General features: G+C 41.3%; 1 protein-coding gene across 2 annotated transcripts in view; it reads left to right on the top strand.

The window, feature by feature from the left end:
- LOC309529929 (uncharacterized protein) overlaps positions 1-18,023 on the top strand; it is a 237,682-nt gene that overhangs the window by 185,325 nt on the left and 34,334 nt on the right. For both annotated transcript variants that reach the window (XR_014218512.1, XM_082218408.1), the window contains one exon: positions 12,802-12,893. Coding sequence is in view for 1 of the 2 variants with exons in the window: in XM_082218408.1 (XP_082074534.1) it covers positions 12,802-12,893 (92 nt within the window). In the remaining variant the exon portion in view is untranslated. The remainder of the gene's footprint in view (positions 1-12,801; positions 12,894-18,023) is intronic.

Below are 18,023 nucleotides of genomic sequence, written 5' to 3'. Positions count from 1 at the left end.
CAGCACTTGCTACATAACCCGCAGGATATTGGCAATAAGCACTCCCGTTACTCACAGCCCTCGTTAGCCCTCATTAGCATGGTGTAAAAGATAAAATGCTTTCATTCCACCCACGGCAAAACCAGATTAGAATTTTGAGCTTGCAGCTTGAGGCCACGCAATTCACTTTTGCTAGTTATCTGACATACAGGTCATTCACTGGTGAATACTGCATGAAGAATTTACAACATTTCTAAAATAGCTCCAGAAGCATTGCAGAAATATCCCCATGTCGACAAAGCAATGGAATCTTGGAAATTGTGACATTAAAACAAGACCGAATATAATCTTTGCTACAGAAAGCTGACTTCTCAACCACTCCACCCACTCCTTAATGGCCAGAAAACCCCTCATGGATAGAAAAGTGTATGAGTTTTTCCTACATTCTTCATGGAAAATGCCAGGAAAATTTATACCTTCCACTCTCAAACCACTGTATTCACTTAGGCATGTGTATAAAATCCTAGGAAAGGGATAACTGCGTGTACATGCTTCTTTGAAAAGATGGTTCTTTTAATATCAAATGTGCTATGAAACCAATTCAGGGAGATGGTAACTCCAACAAGAAGTCAATGCAGGACTGAACACATGTTGATGAGGGGAATGAAGCTTTATTAAAAAATTGAAGCGATGGACTGCTGCGACCTTTTGCTACTGCTAAACAAGGGTTTTGATGATGTTGCTGCACTAAACCATTTTTATTGAAGACATCTTGCTCTTGGTTCAGATTCATCTGTCTCCTAATGTGCAAGGTGCATTGTGACTTTTTCAAGTAAGCTGCCTCCCCCTCCTCAAGTAGGAGCATTATATAAAGGGGAATTTCATTTGAGATCAGTTGCTGCTCCTGGCTGCTTTCTTTTGTTTATGAGAACAGAGTATGGAGAGCAAGGGGAAGTCTATTTCTTAGCTGAAGTGAAAATGAGGAAAAGGTGAAAAATTCCAGTTCCATGGTCCGTATGCAATACATGACCTCAAACAAGGAAGCCCAAATTTCAGTCCTCTAACTTGAGGTGTCATTTCATTAATAGGCAATCTTTTTCACTCCAGGGTATCAAACACCCAATGTGGTACTTTCCAGATGTTGTCAGACGCACCAACCCCTGTCAGCATGAACAATGGTCAAGGACGATAGGAGTCACAGTCCAGCAACATCTTGAGGGCACCACATTTACCATTCCTGATCTAATGCAAAAGCTGAAGCCTGGATAACTGTGCACAGCTTTTAATAAAACTGAGTGTTATCCTAAACAACATGCTTCAGCCTAATTTACTCCCTCTCTTTATTTTGGATATGAATACAACTTTCCCCCAAAGGCTGGCCAATTTCAACAAACATGTTTCAGCTCAGGGAGATGAAATGCTTTTAGCTATTCCTTTCAAGTTGGGGTTACTGCTATGAGCTTCAAACACACTTGCCTGATTTCTTCACATTAGAGCCAGTGACCCAGAGTGAAATTTTAAATTTTTAAAAAATTACTCAAAGACATGTTTTAGATTTTGGAACACAGAAATTGCCAGAAGAAAAATGCTCGGCACCAACAATGGATGCAAACTCATCACGGTAATAATGTAGGCCGCTATATTTTATAGGGAAGGTGTGTATATCCGTGTGTGAAATAAACCTTCATTCTGCTGTTTGCTTATGAGAAGTGGAAGTAGTTGAGTGCAAAGAGACATTGAGGAAATGAAGTACCTCGTGTTGGTGTCAACAAAGCCACAATCTCAAGTCATACACAAATCATTAGAGGACACAATCAACAATTAATCTTTTCCTCATTCCGTACCCTGCCAGCATGACAGCATCTGGTGACACTTTGTTAGGTATAGTTAAGCCAAATACAGAAAACATAACTGTGGATTGTGGGACATTATTGGAATTTCTAGATTGTCCCTAACACCCATGAATTAGATGCAAAATATCCACTCGATAGCACCATCCCAAAATAGAACCATTTCTCAAAGCCAGTCTAAATGTCATTTCCACTGTGGGACTCAACATTCTCTTGATGATAACCTGCCTGCCAACTGGAAGCAGAAATCTTTGTTGGAAACACAATGCAATGTTTTCCCAGGTAAGTGTTGAGGGTGAGGAAACTCGTTGTTCAGTTCACATAGACAGTTTTGCACTATGATGATACAACCTGGGAGTGGGAAATCTACCATAGAATTATCGTGGCAGTCTATGCTGCTTTGTATGGTATTTCTGTAGAACGGTAATGAAAAACCTATTTCAACTTAGGTTATTATACTATTTTCACGGTTTCAGTTTAAAGTATCCTTAAGTCACAAGAGTGCTGATATTTATTTAAAACACTTAGATCCCATCTTTTCTCAGTGAGCCCAAGGTGGCTGCTGTGAGGGGCTGACTATAGTTCCTAGGACCCTTTGGGGGAAGTCATGTGCTTTATATGTCCCTTAAATGTATGGTGTGGATGTGATCCCACAGTTTCTCTTTGGTGGTGTATTTAGCAGTAATTCATTTATATAGTAGGGCAAATTCCATTTTCAAATTGCAACTCAGAGCCATAAAAATGAATCCTTGGCTCCCACAAACTATAAACATCCCTAAACTACTGTGTTAAGTCCTGTTGCCATTATTAATGTTAGTGAAATATTAGAAATGATGCAAACAATTTATTTGTTGAATAAAATAGTGTTTCCAAAATCTTTAGAACATTTAGCCACGAGAACAGTATCTGGATTGCATATATATTAATTCTAATGATCAGTTGTGGTTGACATATGACAAGAGATAGTAACCTGTTGATGGGAATTCAAAAGGAGCAGAATCAATAGAGGCTAAAGGGATTTATTAATAAATGAAACCCCAATGCTTTTCAAGGTGTTCTCTTCATTGGGGTGGACTTGCTTTTTAACAAAGCTGCCAATAACCAGTTCTTCTAAATGTATTTTAAGAGAATGGTAAAGGATCACACTGTAAGGAGTTGATTATCCATATGCTAACTGTGACCAAAGCCACAGCAGCTCCATTTTGGAGGGATCTAGCTGGAGCAGTTATTTCTTATTGATACATATAACCTGAGAACCTCTAGAGGTCAAAAAGCAATGATAAATTTATTTCTGCTTGGTATTATTTTATTGCTTATGTTAATAATGCAGAACATAACCACACAAACTCAGCTTATAAATGGCTGTGGATAACAAACTAAGGACAGGAAATGCAGCTTGTCCCCTTGGAAAATAAGGGATATCCATGTCAATTGTGTTTTTATTTTATTAGTCTTGTTATAATTTCTATTATATCAAATGTTTGGAATGCATTCTGGATGTCTCTCATGACTCTCTGCTTTGATATTTTATACCTGCTTTCTGTGGTGATTTTGTTTTATGTGGTGAGCCCTATTGGCTCAAGTGGTGGTAGGCACTGGGGTAAACCTTTGCCTTGGATGGTGGGGAGGTTGTTGCCTCTGCCTGCCCTTCCATGGGAAAGGCTATCCTGTTAAGAGGATCCGTGAGGAGTTGCTTCTGTCCGGATGCCCAGGCAGGGGCTAGGGGCATAGCACTCCAGAGACAGCTTGTAAGTCATAGGACCCCCTCCTACCAGGTTGGGTTGACCCTAGAATACACTTCAAACAGATGGGCTGGAGCTAATATGCCTAAGCCAAAACCTTCACATCTCTAATCAATAGAGTTGTGACCTATTGGATCCATTCAATACACTCATTGTACTGTTTGGTTATTTTATTATATTGGGGATGAGTGGGGTCACAGGTCCTTGGCATGCAAGGATATTGACAAGCTGGAACCTGTGCAGAGGAGGGTGACCAAGATGAGAAATGTTATGAAAACCAAGCCTTTGGAGGAACAGTTGATGAAGTTGGGAATGCTTAGCCTGGATAAGAGGAGACTGAGATGCAGTATGATAGCCATCTTCAAATATCTAAAGGGTTGTCACATGGAAGATGGAGCAAGCTTGTTTTCTCTTGCTCCTGAGGGTAGAACATGAACCAATGGATGCAAGTTACCAGAAAGGAGATTCCAACATCAGTAAGAACTTTCTGGTGATAAGAGCTGTTTGACAGATGAACCGCCTCTCTCGCAAGATGGTGGACTCTCCTTCCTTGGATGTTTTTAAGCAGAGGTTGGATGGCCATCTGTCATGGATGCTTCAGTTGAGATCCCTGCATTTCAGGGGGTTTGGCTAGATGACCTCAGGGTACATTCCAGCTCTACAATTCTAGGATTCACTGGAATTTAATCCCAAGTAAAGGGCATAAGGTTTATGCTGGAGTCCTAAAAGTTGCCTTGGAGTAATCCCCACTGAACACAACGATATACCCAAATAAATATACACAGAATTGCACTATTAGGCTGCAATCTGATGCACACTTACATGGAAATAAATCCCGTGGCACACAGGAAGACTTACTTCTGAGTAAACGTGCCTAGGATTACACTGTCTTTCTCTTGGTTATACTAATCTCTTTCTCTCATGTTTTACTGGTTTCTGAAGCGGTCAAGTTTTGCAGTAAAGCAAAGCCAGCTCGGAAAAGTAGCATGAGGAAAATGAAGGCAAAAGTTGTGACCATTTCATTATTTGGGTAACTTGAAACAGAAGAGAAAATAGCGGAAGGATGAAAGGCTTTCATTTTGTTTCCTTCTGTTCGGTTTAGATCTTCAGCTCTAAGTATTAAAAGTCCAGGAGGAAAATATTAAGGGGAATCTAAACGTTGGCTAAAAACCTGACACAGAATCACACTACAATGCATTCAAATTAGATTTCCGTGTAGCTGGAGAGAAGTATGTATTCTGAGATTTGAATAGGTTGGACTCCACTCTCCCCTTGATCAAAGACTGCACATTTGCCAAATAGTTGAAGCACTACTTGAAAGCTCCATCCAAGAGGCACATCATAAGCCCCTTCCAAGAGGCACTTCATAACTGGTGATGTGTATATAAGTGTGTGTGTGTGTCCATTGTATCCATATTTTACTCAATTGCATATCACAGACTGGCTGGACATAGAGGAATGGTGTAAGGCACCAGCTGGGTAGAGCAACTCACAGAGGAGTGTAATAATAATAATAATAATAATAATAATAATAATAATAATAATAATAATTTTTTATTTGTACCCTTCCCTCCCCGGCCGGAGCCGGGCTCAGAGCATCTAACATCTTATAAATAATACAACATGCATAAAAACAATCAATCGATTAAAATGCATCCCAAAATTAATTCAAATAAATTAAAGTTAAAGTTAAAACTGGATAAATGACAATCCTTAGGTTAAAATTGAAAGCGGTTAATACTCGCCAGGACCAACTGTTTCCACTTATATTATAAGGACCTGTGAGCGGGCTGGGAATAAGAATGGGAGAAGAGGCATTAAAATGCTGGTGAATTTTTATGAGGACTTTGAAAAATGAAAAAAGAAAAAAGAATGATGCAGAAATGTGGAGAACTTAACTTAGAAATTGAGAAAATGAGAAACCATATCTGACACGTTGGCCCATTTATCCTCATTCCTCTTGTACTTCTAATTGTGTGTGGGGGAATGGGATGGGTTTAAAATGCCTGAGTAGAATTCCTTTGTTCTCGTGTTTGAATATCAGAGGGAGAACCTAGGGCAAAAACAGGGACAATAGCTATACATTATCTATCTATCATCTATCTATCATCTATCTATCTATCATCTATCTATCATCTATCTATCTATCTATCTATCTATCTATCTATCTATCTATCTATCATCTATCTATCTATCATCTATCTACCTATCATCTATCTACCTATCTCCAGGGAAGCATGAGGGTTTAACTATAAACTAGCCTTGAGTTCCACATAGACCTGATTATGAAAACATTCAGAATAGTTTAACCCCACCCCCACCCCATTCTAGGCAACATTTTTCTGGGTTTGTTGGATATCCTCTTACAGTGTAAAGATGCCATTGTCTAACTATCCAATATATATCCTGTATGATTTAACCCAGACAAAAATGTTTTCGAATAATATTCCTCAGAGGGGAAATTGCCTCACTGAACTCTACAGGGAGGATGGGGTGCCTGGCTCCGTAAAATTCTTGCAATAAGCTGCTTCCTTTGATGCCACTGAGCTTGTTCCACAAGGCCCTCTAAATGGCACTGGGGTCCCCTTGGAGGTTCACACAGCCAGCTCAGACACACTGAATAGAAAGATAGTTGTTAGCAAAAGCCACCTGGAGAAGGTAACTTGCAAAACATATTATTGGACTGAATATTGTACTTCTGACCCTGCCACACTGTTTGGGGGAATGCTTCCTGCTCTCTTTGTTTTGTCTGGCTTGTGGAATTCCCATGTAGTTATTGCTTCAGTTTCTGACAGCTTCAAATGCTTTGAATACATAATAGAGCAACGTTCTGTGGATGGGAGGGGTCCAATATTCAGCAATATCATATGAAGTACGACTTGGCTTATATCAGTAAACCAACACGGACACTGTACATTTTGAGGGCTATATCCAATGTTAGCCATGAAACCAAAGGAGTCAAGTTTCGTGATTTCAATGGCTCTACTCTAAGTATGGCTTAGCTGTCTCCATGACGCTGTAAATGTTATCCGGCCTGCTCAAACCATTTCCTTGCTATCCAAACTCATATTCTAATTCCCTGCCTCCCAAACCAGCATTTTTGTTTTGAACAATGGCAGCTCTCTGTCTCTAGCCATCATGTGGATACATGTGTGCACATTATTTAATAAATAAATATGGAAGCACCACCAAATTTCTGTGTCCAAGTCTCTCCCCCCCCCCCGGTTTCCCATAAAAAAGAGCAGCCAATGTAAATCCCCTTTTCATAGTACCAAACAAGTGAGTGACCGTGGCTCAGTGGACTGACACTTGCCCTGGCCTATGACACCTGAGATATGTGTTTTCAGGATCCACCCTATTCTTGTGACTGTAATCTGTTTTAGCTATTGTTAATTCAGAATTTTAAACTGTTGTAATCTGCCCTTTGAGCTGCTAGTGAAGGGCAGGTAATACCTGTAACAACAATTTTTTTTTTTTATTATTATTCATTTCATAAAATTTGTTAACCACTTGGCTGTAAAAAAACAAAACCCTCAAAGTGGTTTATGCTGCTGCTGCTGCTGCTAAATGTTTGCATGCAAGAGAATGCATATTGAAAACTGAAATGCTGACATTTTCAGGATGGGACCTAAGTAAACAGAACTAGGGGAAATCTCCAAACCCTGGGGAAGCAATGCCAGGTGGAGCAGGGAAGAATCTGACAATTTTGGTTCTATTCGTTTCTCATTTTCCAGTCTTAAATTCAGTTCTACAGGTTTCTGCAGCAATATGCTAATGTCATTTTTAAAAAATCCACTTGGGAATTCATCAGAATTTTAATACAAATTTCTCCAAATAAACACATTTTTGTCCACAATTTTGGCTAAGGTATAAAATTTTGCAATTTCTCCTATTAGAATACATTATGGCATGTTATTTCCACTGATATGTTCATTTCTATACACATTTCCCCCCTAATATAGACCTTTTTGTAACCTCTGTTTAGTTGGAGAACTGCAGTGCAAAATTCAGATTAGTGCACATTTTGAAAGATGGCTGTTTCAGACCAGGCAAATTTGATAAACATGGCTTTAAATGCAAAGTGAATTGAATTTGTCTCCCATCTCTAAGTCATAGTAAAGGATTCTGAGCCAGACAGACCAGTCCTATGACTAATGATGAAGGCACCCTCATATGTTCATAATCATTTTGCCATCCCTTTAGATGTCTAGCAAAATGGGTGAATGCTCTGTTGTGAATATATCTGCTTCTGAAATGCTGTCTAAAATCCATGAGGCTTACTCCCAAGTAAATGTGGTTAGTCCAAAAATGCAACCCACTTTGACAAAGATTAAACCCATAATTTCACAGCTGTCATCACCCCAAACCAAGGGGTGGCAGTGGAAGGGGACACACAGCAAAGCAAATATATCATATTCTCTGTCACTTTTTCTAACATACTGAGAGTGAACATCTTGTTCAGAACTTCTTCCCCTTATACTACCCGGTCCCCAGCACATACTGTGCTCACAGTAAAAGAACAGACAAAAAGGGCACTTATATTGATGCACAGAATTTGCAAGGAAAGCCCGGGTGTTTATTTTATTTTAGGAAGGGTTATACAAAAGGAAACTTTGAATTGTTTTTCCACCCTGACTTCAAATGTGTGCTCTTTTGGAATGTTTTTTGAAAGTCCTAAGTGCAAGGTGCCAGATATTTCCATTTTCCTTTAACATAATCTCGTAAAATCAGACCAGCCACGTCCTTCTCTGTATTTCCAATAAAAATTCCACAAAAATTCACCGTTTTCAAAACTTTCACATTTATTTCCCATGCTAAACCTTGGAGAGAAGTTTTAATTGAGGGTCATCATCATAACAGTAGTTCATGAGGGGGTAACAGTAGGGAGCGGTTGTAGTGGAGTGAAGGAAGACCCAAGACTGGGGTTGATCATCATGTGAGCTGCGCACAGGTGGGCTGAAGCAAGCTGCTGCCAGTCCTGTGGAGCCTCCTTTTATTGAGACAAGTATGCAAGCTAGGCAGATACATTTTGGGCTGTGACCTTTACACATCTTCCGTCCCGAGATCATGGGGTGGTGCAAAGTTATTTTGGCACCTGTTCCACAGCGTCATTTCCCCCTTGCACAGTGTATGACGAAGGAGACAAAAGGTCTCAGAGACAAAGGTTACAGACAGGACACCACCGACTACTGAGACCGCAAAAGGTTAGACAGAGGGGACGATGTTCCGACAGCCGTGGCTTGTCTGAGGGGGAGTTTGCCCTGCACCCCAAGGTCACGCGTGCAGGCAGACTGTGGCTCCCTGCTGGTGGGGAGTGTGCTCCCTCCGGACCTCACTGCCCACTCCGCAGTATCCCTACAGTGGAGAAACAGTCTTCATTGTTATATAACCCCCCAACAAATGCCTATCCCTAGATCCATGCCTTTAAAATGCTGAGATCACACTCTGTACCTAAACAAAGATATTCTGACCTATAAAGTAAACAAAGATACTCTAACCTATGTTCACTGAACTTAGCTAGACAGCTAGGCTATATCTAACAAGGACTCTTAAATCAAATTTACATGTTTTAAAATCACAGTTTGGTGGGTGGGAGTATATGCCAAGGATGGGTAGAAAATCCAAAGCTGCCTTTCTTGGCCAATGTCCAAGATATCTCGCAACCCTGATGTTCCCTCATATGTGAAGCATATGAAGTCCACAAAAATCAAACCGCAAACTACAGAATGTGACCTCTACATGGGACAATAGGAAGTTCCACGCTGAGTCAGACCTGTAATCCAGTAAGTTCATCATGACTTCTTGACGGCAGTGATCCTCTACACCATCCTGTTAGAGGAGATGAAAGGCATTCCCCTCTCTGCCAGTAAACAGATTTTGAGTAATCTGCTCCATGAGTAGCTATCCTGATGCGAAGCACAAGCCCAAACCCTTTCCAGATAGGGTGGCATCGAGTACATAGATCTAAGGTGCAATCCATTGAACATTATGGTACTGTAATTAACATAATTAAGGCTGCAATACTGTACCCACTTACTTTGAAGCAAACTCCATTGAATTAAATGGCACATCTAAGTTGGGCTTGCCACTGTTTTGGCTTGTTTATCTTTGTTTAGTAGCATTTTTGGTAAATGGTATTTTTCATTTCACTGTTTATGGAAACTGTCCACAGAACCTGATTAGGTGGATAAGAAAGAAAGAAAGAAAGAAAGAAAGAAAGAAAGAAAGAAAGAAAGAAAGACAGTCTAGGATTGCACTGCAAAACATTAGTAGTGAGATAAAATCATGACAGTCCTGGATTTTTTAGTGCCCTTCAGTTTTAGAAGGAAACACTGTATTTGTTTAGGCTTATAGACCACCGGACAGATAAGCCTCTGCATCTGTTTATTTACCTATGAAGGAAGCTTTTGCTGAATCAACAGGATGTATTACTATCCAAATAGAGCAAACTTTGTTTTATCAATTGGGTAAAGTAATTAAATTGTGATGTGCAAACATGTGCAGCGGCGTAGCGTGGGTTATCAGCACCTGGGGCAAGGCAAGTAATTTGCGCCCCCTAACCCGGGGCAAGGCAAGTACAGTAATTTACTCTCCCAAGCAGCAGCAGCAGTGAGGCTTCTCTTTCCCCCGCGCTCTCCTGGAGCTGCCTCTTTTCTTTCCTTTTTTCCCTTTCTCCAAGGCTTTTCGCTTTCTCTCCTTAATTGATTCCTCCTCCACACCGCAGCGTTTCCTGGCTGCTCCCCCCTTCCCCTCTCTCTCCTCCTCGCTCTGCTTGCCTTGCCCTGCCCTGCCCTGCCTGAGGGCGCCCTGAGGAGACTCCGCTCTCCTTTTTGACCAGGCGAGGTGGAAAAGTCTCTTCCCGCCCCCTCGCCAGACTCCCGGCTCGGCTCGGCTCGGCTCACTACCCAGGCGGCCAGTGGAGAGAGAGCCGCAATTACCATAAAGCTCCTCTCCCTCCGCTTCGCCAAGCTGTCAAAGCCCGGCAGCAGCGGCAACGGCAGCAGCAGGCGCAGCCAGACCCCCGCCAGCCCGCCCGCCCGCCCGCCCGGCTTCCTCTCCTTTTTTTGCCTGCGGCAGAAGGCTTCGCTCTCCCCCTTCCGCGACCTCCTCGCCAAGCCGAGCGAGCGCGGGCTCCCTAACCCGTGGATTTTAGTAGGGGCAGAGAGCTGCTAGTGCGAGCGCGCCCCCCGCCCATGTTGCGCCCGGTGCGGCCGGCACCCCTGGCACCCCCCACGCTACGCCACTGAATATGTGTTTCTCCTCTTGGGGGGCTGCTTGCAGGCCTATATAGTAACCAGGGCTTTCTTTCTGCTGGAACTCACTGGAACTCAGTTCTGGCACCTCTTAGGTGGGTGCCATTATGAGAGAACAAGGGAGGTGTTCGTGGTGAGTTCTGGCACCCCTTTTTCTAGTAAAATAGCACTGTTCATAGCCTATATGAATGAGGGGGAAGGAAGCAGGGGGGGGTATCCCTTGTACCTCTACAAAGAGCTTGTGGGTTGGCAGCTTCATGTCTGCCAGCAGTAAGAATTGGGCCTAATGAGTGCTGACTGTGTAATACGTATTTGGAAAAGCTGATACTTTGTTTGGAGACAGCAGTCAACATTGTCCTAATACCAGACAAAGACCTAAATTCTTGGTGCTTTTAATTTGGTTGCATAAAAATAAAGGGGAGATTCCTCATTTAATTTGTTCCATTATAGTCTGTTTCACCACTGAAATCCTAGCCAGAAAATAAAGGCAATTTAAAGGCCACCAGGCTATAAAATATATTAGTAACTGAGTCATGTAATCAGTTAGTGGCCTGGCATTTTCATGACCATATTCCAGGCAGATGTTTCTACTATGCAACAGATCAGATAAAGTCTGACGTATCACTCTTTCTTAATGAGCTGTTGTGCAATTAAAGCCTAAGAATCTAATACCTAATAAAAAAAGGAGCAGCATGGAAAAAGATGTCTTGTTTCAAAATGTTATGGTCCGCTCAAATGAAGAATTGTACTGATAACAAGGGGAACAAGCACTAAAGACAGTGGATAATAGTCTTTGAAACTGATACCCAATCTATATGTGATTCTTGTGTGAGATTCTGTGTGTGCTCAGAGGATTTCTTGATCCCTTTGATCTTACCCACGTCATTTCAACCACTGAGAATGCCTAAATTTCAGCAAAGTGCTAACTTGGCCCAGTGAAAGGACTCGCCCTGCCTGGGAGCTGTTTGTTTTCCCCTCAAACCTGGAAATGCAAGGAAAACTTGGAGATGTGAGTAATCTTCAAATGGAAGCATGTGGAGGTGCAGCTGGCCCTGTCCTACCTGTGAGCCACCACCTCTTTTACCACACCAGATGACATCCTGTGGGGCTCTGTGTTCAAAGCATATGTAATACCTCCTTTGAATTTTAGAGACTTAAACCTTTATCTAACTGGGCTATCTCTTCCAAATCTGTGCATTGCCTGTGCATTGAAAACCCACACAGGGCAATTTGCAGTGATAGGCAGAGAAAGGGTTCTCCTTTTTTTTTAATTAAAAAGCCTAAGTTAGAGATTCCTCCAATGCCTCCCCACTCTGGAAACAACAGCAAGTGGTGTTGTGGAAAATAATCCTGTTTATCTATCAAATTTCACTCAGGATATTGCATAGCTGAATTCAGAATCCTTATAACTGTGGGGAACTTCCAACAAAGAAGCTTATTTGTCTCTGTGTGATCACTTACATGACCTCACGGAGAACCTTGAGTGTAACTTAGCCATTTCATCATGCAGATCTTCAGTCACCAGCAGTTTGGTGGGGGAAAGCAGCCTTGCTCATAGAAATATAAGCAAGCCTTTTGCACGGTTTCTCCAGCCATATGTATCACCATTAAAAAAATAAATAGTGTATTTTGTTTGTGGGAACTTGCCCTTTGAGTTGTTCATGGAAATGGTCATTTTCATTAACTGAGCAATTATAACAGCATTCTCATACGTACTTCCTCTTTGGTTTAGTTGTTTTCAATCTCTGAGTTCAGCCTCAGTCACCTTTGGCCCGTTAGGCCATTCTAAACAGTTTTCTCTTTGAATCTGTTTACATCTTGAAGTCTGCTTTGAATTTACAATTGAATCTGTGCAGACTGTGCTTTCGTCTGCTCAGATTAAAATAATAATGAGAAGAAGCTTTACCTGCAACATTTTAAGGCGTACTTTTCTGACAGTTTAATTCCTTCCAACTCTTTTTCTCTCTCTCTAAACAGATTTATTTTAGTAGTACTGAATGCCAGAAATCATCTCAAGGAAGTAATCGTCAGTATCTTAACAAGAAGAAGGGTGAACTAATTTATGCAAGGTATGTTTTGTTTTAAATTATATTGAAAAAGAACTTACTGGAGGAGCTCATGTTTTTAATTATTATTTTTTTTTTAGATGTAAGCAAGCATTATTTACTGTGGGTTGTTGGGAAAATATTGGTATGATTGTGGTAGCAAAAGTACCAATGTCTCATTACATGATGGTGGTGATGTGACATCATTTCTGGGCATGTGTCAGGGACTGACAAAGCTCTGACGAGAATGTGGGAGAGGCAATAGGTCAGGGGGCTGACCCAAGAGAATTGATACCAAGTCCTGTGAGGCAGGAGTCAAGGCAGGGCATAAGAGGAATGGTCAGAGCCATCAGAGATGGGGTTGGGTGTGTAGGATACATCGGAGGAAGAGGCTGTTCAGGTGAGGGACAGGCCAGTTGAATCCCCATCATCCCCTGCTCCTCTATCTCCTAGCACCAGGAGGGGCTTGAAGAGGGAAAAACAATGACGATTTCTCGGACACTCATTGGACTAAACCGATATCCTTGGCCTATTTAATGATGTATTCTTTAAATGATTCAGAGCCATATTTCATGAATAGTGTAGAGATCTTTGAGGGTATATGTCTGCCATTCTTCGTAATTAATTTCTCAAACTCTGCTAAACCTCCTGTTTTCTAGTGCCCACTAAGATACTCCCATAAAAGTGATCTACTCTGGAAATATTCGAACAAAGGTAGATTTCCCCCTCAAAATATGTTAACACGATGTTCTCTCCTAGACATTTAGACCCCTAGACTAGACCCCATTTGTTCTTCTTTTAAACTCAAAACATGTTCTGTCCTAGACATATTTACCCAGGACTAACTCCCATTGAATTCTTCTGACGAGATGTACAGTATATGAGCTGGTGCTCTTAGATTCAAATTGTTGCTGGTAACAGGAATAAGGTTGCAGTCCAAAGGATACATACTAGGGGCTTATGTTTAGACTCGGGCCGCATGTCCCCTAAAAATGAAAGAAGCCAGGGGCATACCTAGGGGCTTGGCCAAGGGCACAGGCACAGGGGACCACAAAAATCATGAAGAAAGAGGGAGAGAGCCTGTGATTGCCAAGAGCGGAAGGGGGCACAGATACAGCTCTTGGCCAAGGGTGCAAGGGAGCCTAGGTATGCCTCTGAAAGAAGCGCAGCATAACTAGGTTGTAGTATTATACTTGAACTCTGAAATAATGAGTTAATACAGTGGCTAAAACTTTGCTGGGGTTACATGTAGAACCCTTTTACAGACTGACTCTCAAACACCTGGGGGGAAAGAAAGCAGCTGTAAAGTAGCTAAAGTTATTGAACGATCAAACTGATAGCTGAGGCTTGACTGGGGGAGCAGAGCATAAAAAGAGAAGCTGAGAGGATGGGAGGGCCTTTCGCTCTTTTCCAGGAGCTGCAGGCAGCTGGGAAGGCACCTCATACTGCTTTGAATTAAGAGAGACCTAGAAAGGTCAGGGGCTGTTTCTACTTTATTAATTTCCCGAGATTAAAACAGGAGTTTATTTTTCTTCCATCTTAAGAAAACTCTCGCCCTGTTTCCCTTTAGGGTGGTAGTCCTGTCAGAATGAGCATCATTAAACAGTTCAAGGAGGGGGAAAGACCTCGAAGCTTTAAGTAAACTAGGAACATAAGCTCATCAGCTTCCCCTAGCAATTTTCTTCTCTCTTTAGCAGCACAATTATATGCACGCCTACTCTGATGTAATACTCACTAGGAATTCACGAGGGATTAGGTGGGGAGGGGACAGAAATTCAATTCAGTTCACATTTAAAAGCAAACCTGTCGAATCTGCGCTTGCTTTGCAAAACAAGACCCAAGGGATTCCTATACAGTGGGTTGATGTTGCCAGCCTTCATGTCCCATTTGTGCATAAAAAATGCATAGGTAGGTGAAAATAACATACAAAATTTCACTAAATTAGGGGAAATTGCTTTGAAAAAATGTGTGTTGGGGAAAATCCCATACAAAAATATTCATATTAAGTTTTTGATTTGGAAATGTGGAGAACTGATCTTAAGACTGATAAAATGAGGGAAACAGATTCGGCTCCCCGCTCCTGAGTAAATCTGTTTAGGATTGCAGCCTTCAATAACTAGGGTTGCCATATTTTGAAGAGTCAAAAACTTGCCGACTTCTGCTTTTAACTATGGATCGCTATGACGACTCTCGCTTTACATACCCATGAAAATGTGGCTGTGTCCTGGAAAAAGAGGACGTATGGTAACCCTACTTTTTTTCATTGTTCAGTCTTTCTGTCAGTTTTATCTGGGGTGTAGTCACTAGGACATCACATAGAAGAGAAGTGTCAGCCAGAAAAAGAGGATGAAAAAAACTGGCACAGATTTGCATATATATAATATATATATGAATTCATATAGAAGTGCAATATATGCCACCACAGTGTGGAAGCTTGTGATCAGGTCACCTGTTTGTCTGCTCAGTCAGCTGTTCACGTATGAATTACGTAGGAGCAACTTCAAGATTGCTGCTCCCCATCCTATGGCTTCTGTCTTTAAACCAGACTTGAGCCAGGCAGCCATTCAAATGCAGGACCCCTTTCAATACAGAACTATCCTATGGAAGCCCTTCAAAAGACAGGTGCATTGAATGTTTCTGCTCCACTTTTACCAAACCAGACTCCACTAACAACAAAGTAGTCATACCCGGCTCCAGACCATTGATGGTTTCATCCTTTATCAGCTTCCCAAATGCAAACAGACTGAATTAGTCCTTCTATATGTGCCCTCCCCAGCTATATAATGGGCTGAACCTCTTAGTATAGGGCAACCACCACAAACCATATCAGTGTCAGCTGATCTTCTCCAGAGTACATTGTAGACTGGCATGTCCAGTGCTCCAAAGGTGGTCTTCTCTACATATTACATTCATCCTCAAAGGGGGAGAATCCTCACAGGACCGGCCTTCAATTGAGTGTTTGTAATGAAGAAATGGCAAATAGAGAAGACACAAGAAGGCGTTTGTAATCTATATGTATTGTTAGCATCCGGTCTCAGGTTTTGAGAAACTTTCATAAAAAAGAAGGGTAAAGAAAGGATTCTGTAAGCATGCAGAAAGCAACAGGAATGAACCACTAGCTAGGACCAAGAAACAAAAGCATCACAGACATAGATGAGGTTAAGAATAGCTGTGTTACATCATTTATTATACAATGCAGTAGTAGGAAATGAGAGGAAATGAGGCCTTGGGAGAGAGATAAATCACAGCCAGATTTGGTAGGAAATTCCTAGACAAGTAGCTTCTTAGAGAAAGTCTAGGAGAAGTCAGAGTTGTGTTCTGGTTTCAGTTTAAATTTAGGTGAAGAAAGAATAGAAGATAAAATGACAAAAGACATACTGTTAAGTGTGAATACAGCATAAACACAGGCAGGTATTAAGGAACTTAAAATGAAGCAAAAACGATTGCCTCTTAGGTTTTTTAAGTGAAACACAGATACTCGTGTTTCTATCACACTATGGAAGCCATGGCAATGGAAGAGGCACCGACCATTCAAACTCTGTAGACTTTGCCTTAGAAAATTTTAGATGCTTACTTTAATTGCAGAATGAAATTGTGTAAAACAAGAGGGATTATGTGGCTAATTCTGAAATCCATACTATGGGAAACACCTGTATTAGACCACCCAAGTTGTGACAAAACAGTGGGCAGCTTTCAAGCTCTCCAGAACTTTTCATCTGGCACATGAAAATTTGTAGTCCAACCATCTCTGGAGGGCACCAGCTTGGTGAAGGCTGGAATAGATGCTAAACGAAGTGGGGGAAGCAGGAAAAGAGCCGTCTGATCTTGAAGCCCATGGGAGTAATTCAGTCTAGTGCTAACTAAGTCTCTCTATCAGCACAAAAATTTCTGCTTGCCTTATGGAAATTTCCCCCCTCTCCTGTCCTTCAGGAGGTTCTTCCAGCCAGTTTAGGGGGACATGAGAAGAGGAGAGCAGGGAAAGCCCTGTTGTGCAATCAGACATCCATGTGCAGGCTTCCATTAGGAGGATCAGTTACTTGAATCTGGCCCATGGAATCTGCACTAAATCATAGTCTAAAACTGGAACGTGGAAAAAGCAAGCAGATGACTGGATTAGGTGCCAGACTTAGGCTGCCATTCTAATCCCACCCACCTGCGAGTAAGGCCCATTAAATCCAATTGGACTTACTTCTAAGCAGACATGGGGTACCTCCAGACTTTGAGGAAGAAATGCAAGTGCATACCAGGCAATTTAGTATTGCACAATTAAAATGGCTTAAACCACTCTGTTGCCATAGTACAATATATCCACTAAAAAAGAGAAACCAAAGTAAAACATTGACTCTTCACAGTTAAAAAATTGAAGGAGAAAAACACTGAACAAGTTATTAATGGGAATACACATAAACACCCCATAAGCAAGTCAGGTTGGATGTTCATTGTCATATAATTGCCCTACAAACAAATCAGAATGAAACTGTAATAAAAACCAGGCATAGTCCGAAGGTACTCGCATTACATAGGATTCCTGCTTAATGTGTGATGGCATGAAGATGTAGTTTGTGTCCCAAGGAAAGAAGCTATTTATCTGAGGAAATAATTTGGACGAATATAAGCAGACAGAAACAGCTTATCTTGATAATGGCTGTATATCAAATAACATTAAAGGGTAACTCAGGTATTTGCCTGGCTTTACTTGCCAGTACTTGATCCTCAGATTCACATGTTTACAGTTTCTTCATCATTCTCTGTTTTCTCTGTTTCTCTGTGTGGGAGCCAAAACCAACAACAGAAATGAGTGATCTTACAGAGGACACAATAATTTTCTGTCAAATGTGAAGTACCTGGAAGGATTAGGGGAAAGTGTATTTGTCACAATCATTTTCATTTGGAATAATAAGAAAACCTTTTGGCAGTCTGTTACTTATAGAGATATCTAGAAATAACATATATTGAAGCATCTTAGTTCCCTTGACAGCTAATTGCATAAACTATATAAGGTAAAACAAACTAAATACATATGTGTGTTTCTGCACATATATTTACTTAAGGCAAAAACAAAATCGTGGTTTGTATTCCAGATTTTAATTTATCAGGATAGTGAGAAGAGGAACTCATGAAGCTGAAATAAAGCTATCAATGGCTATTAGCCAC

This window comes from Podarcis vaucheri (genome assembly GCF_965113315.1).
Source record: "Podarcis vaucheri genome assembly, chromosome: 3".
Classification (NCBI taxonomy): domain Eukaryota; kingdom Metazoa; phylum Chordata; class Lepidosauria; order Squamata; family Lacertidae; genus Podarcis; species Podarcis vaucheri.
This window is presented reverse-complemented; position numbering and strand designations above follow the sequence as displayed.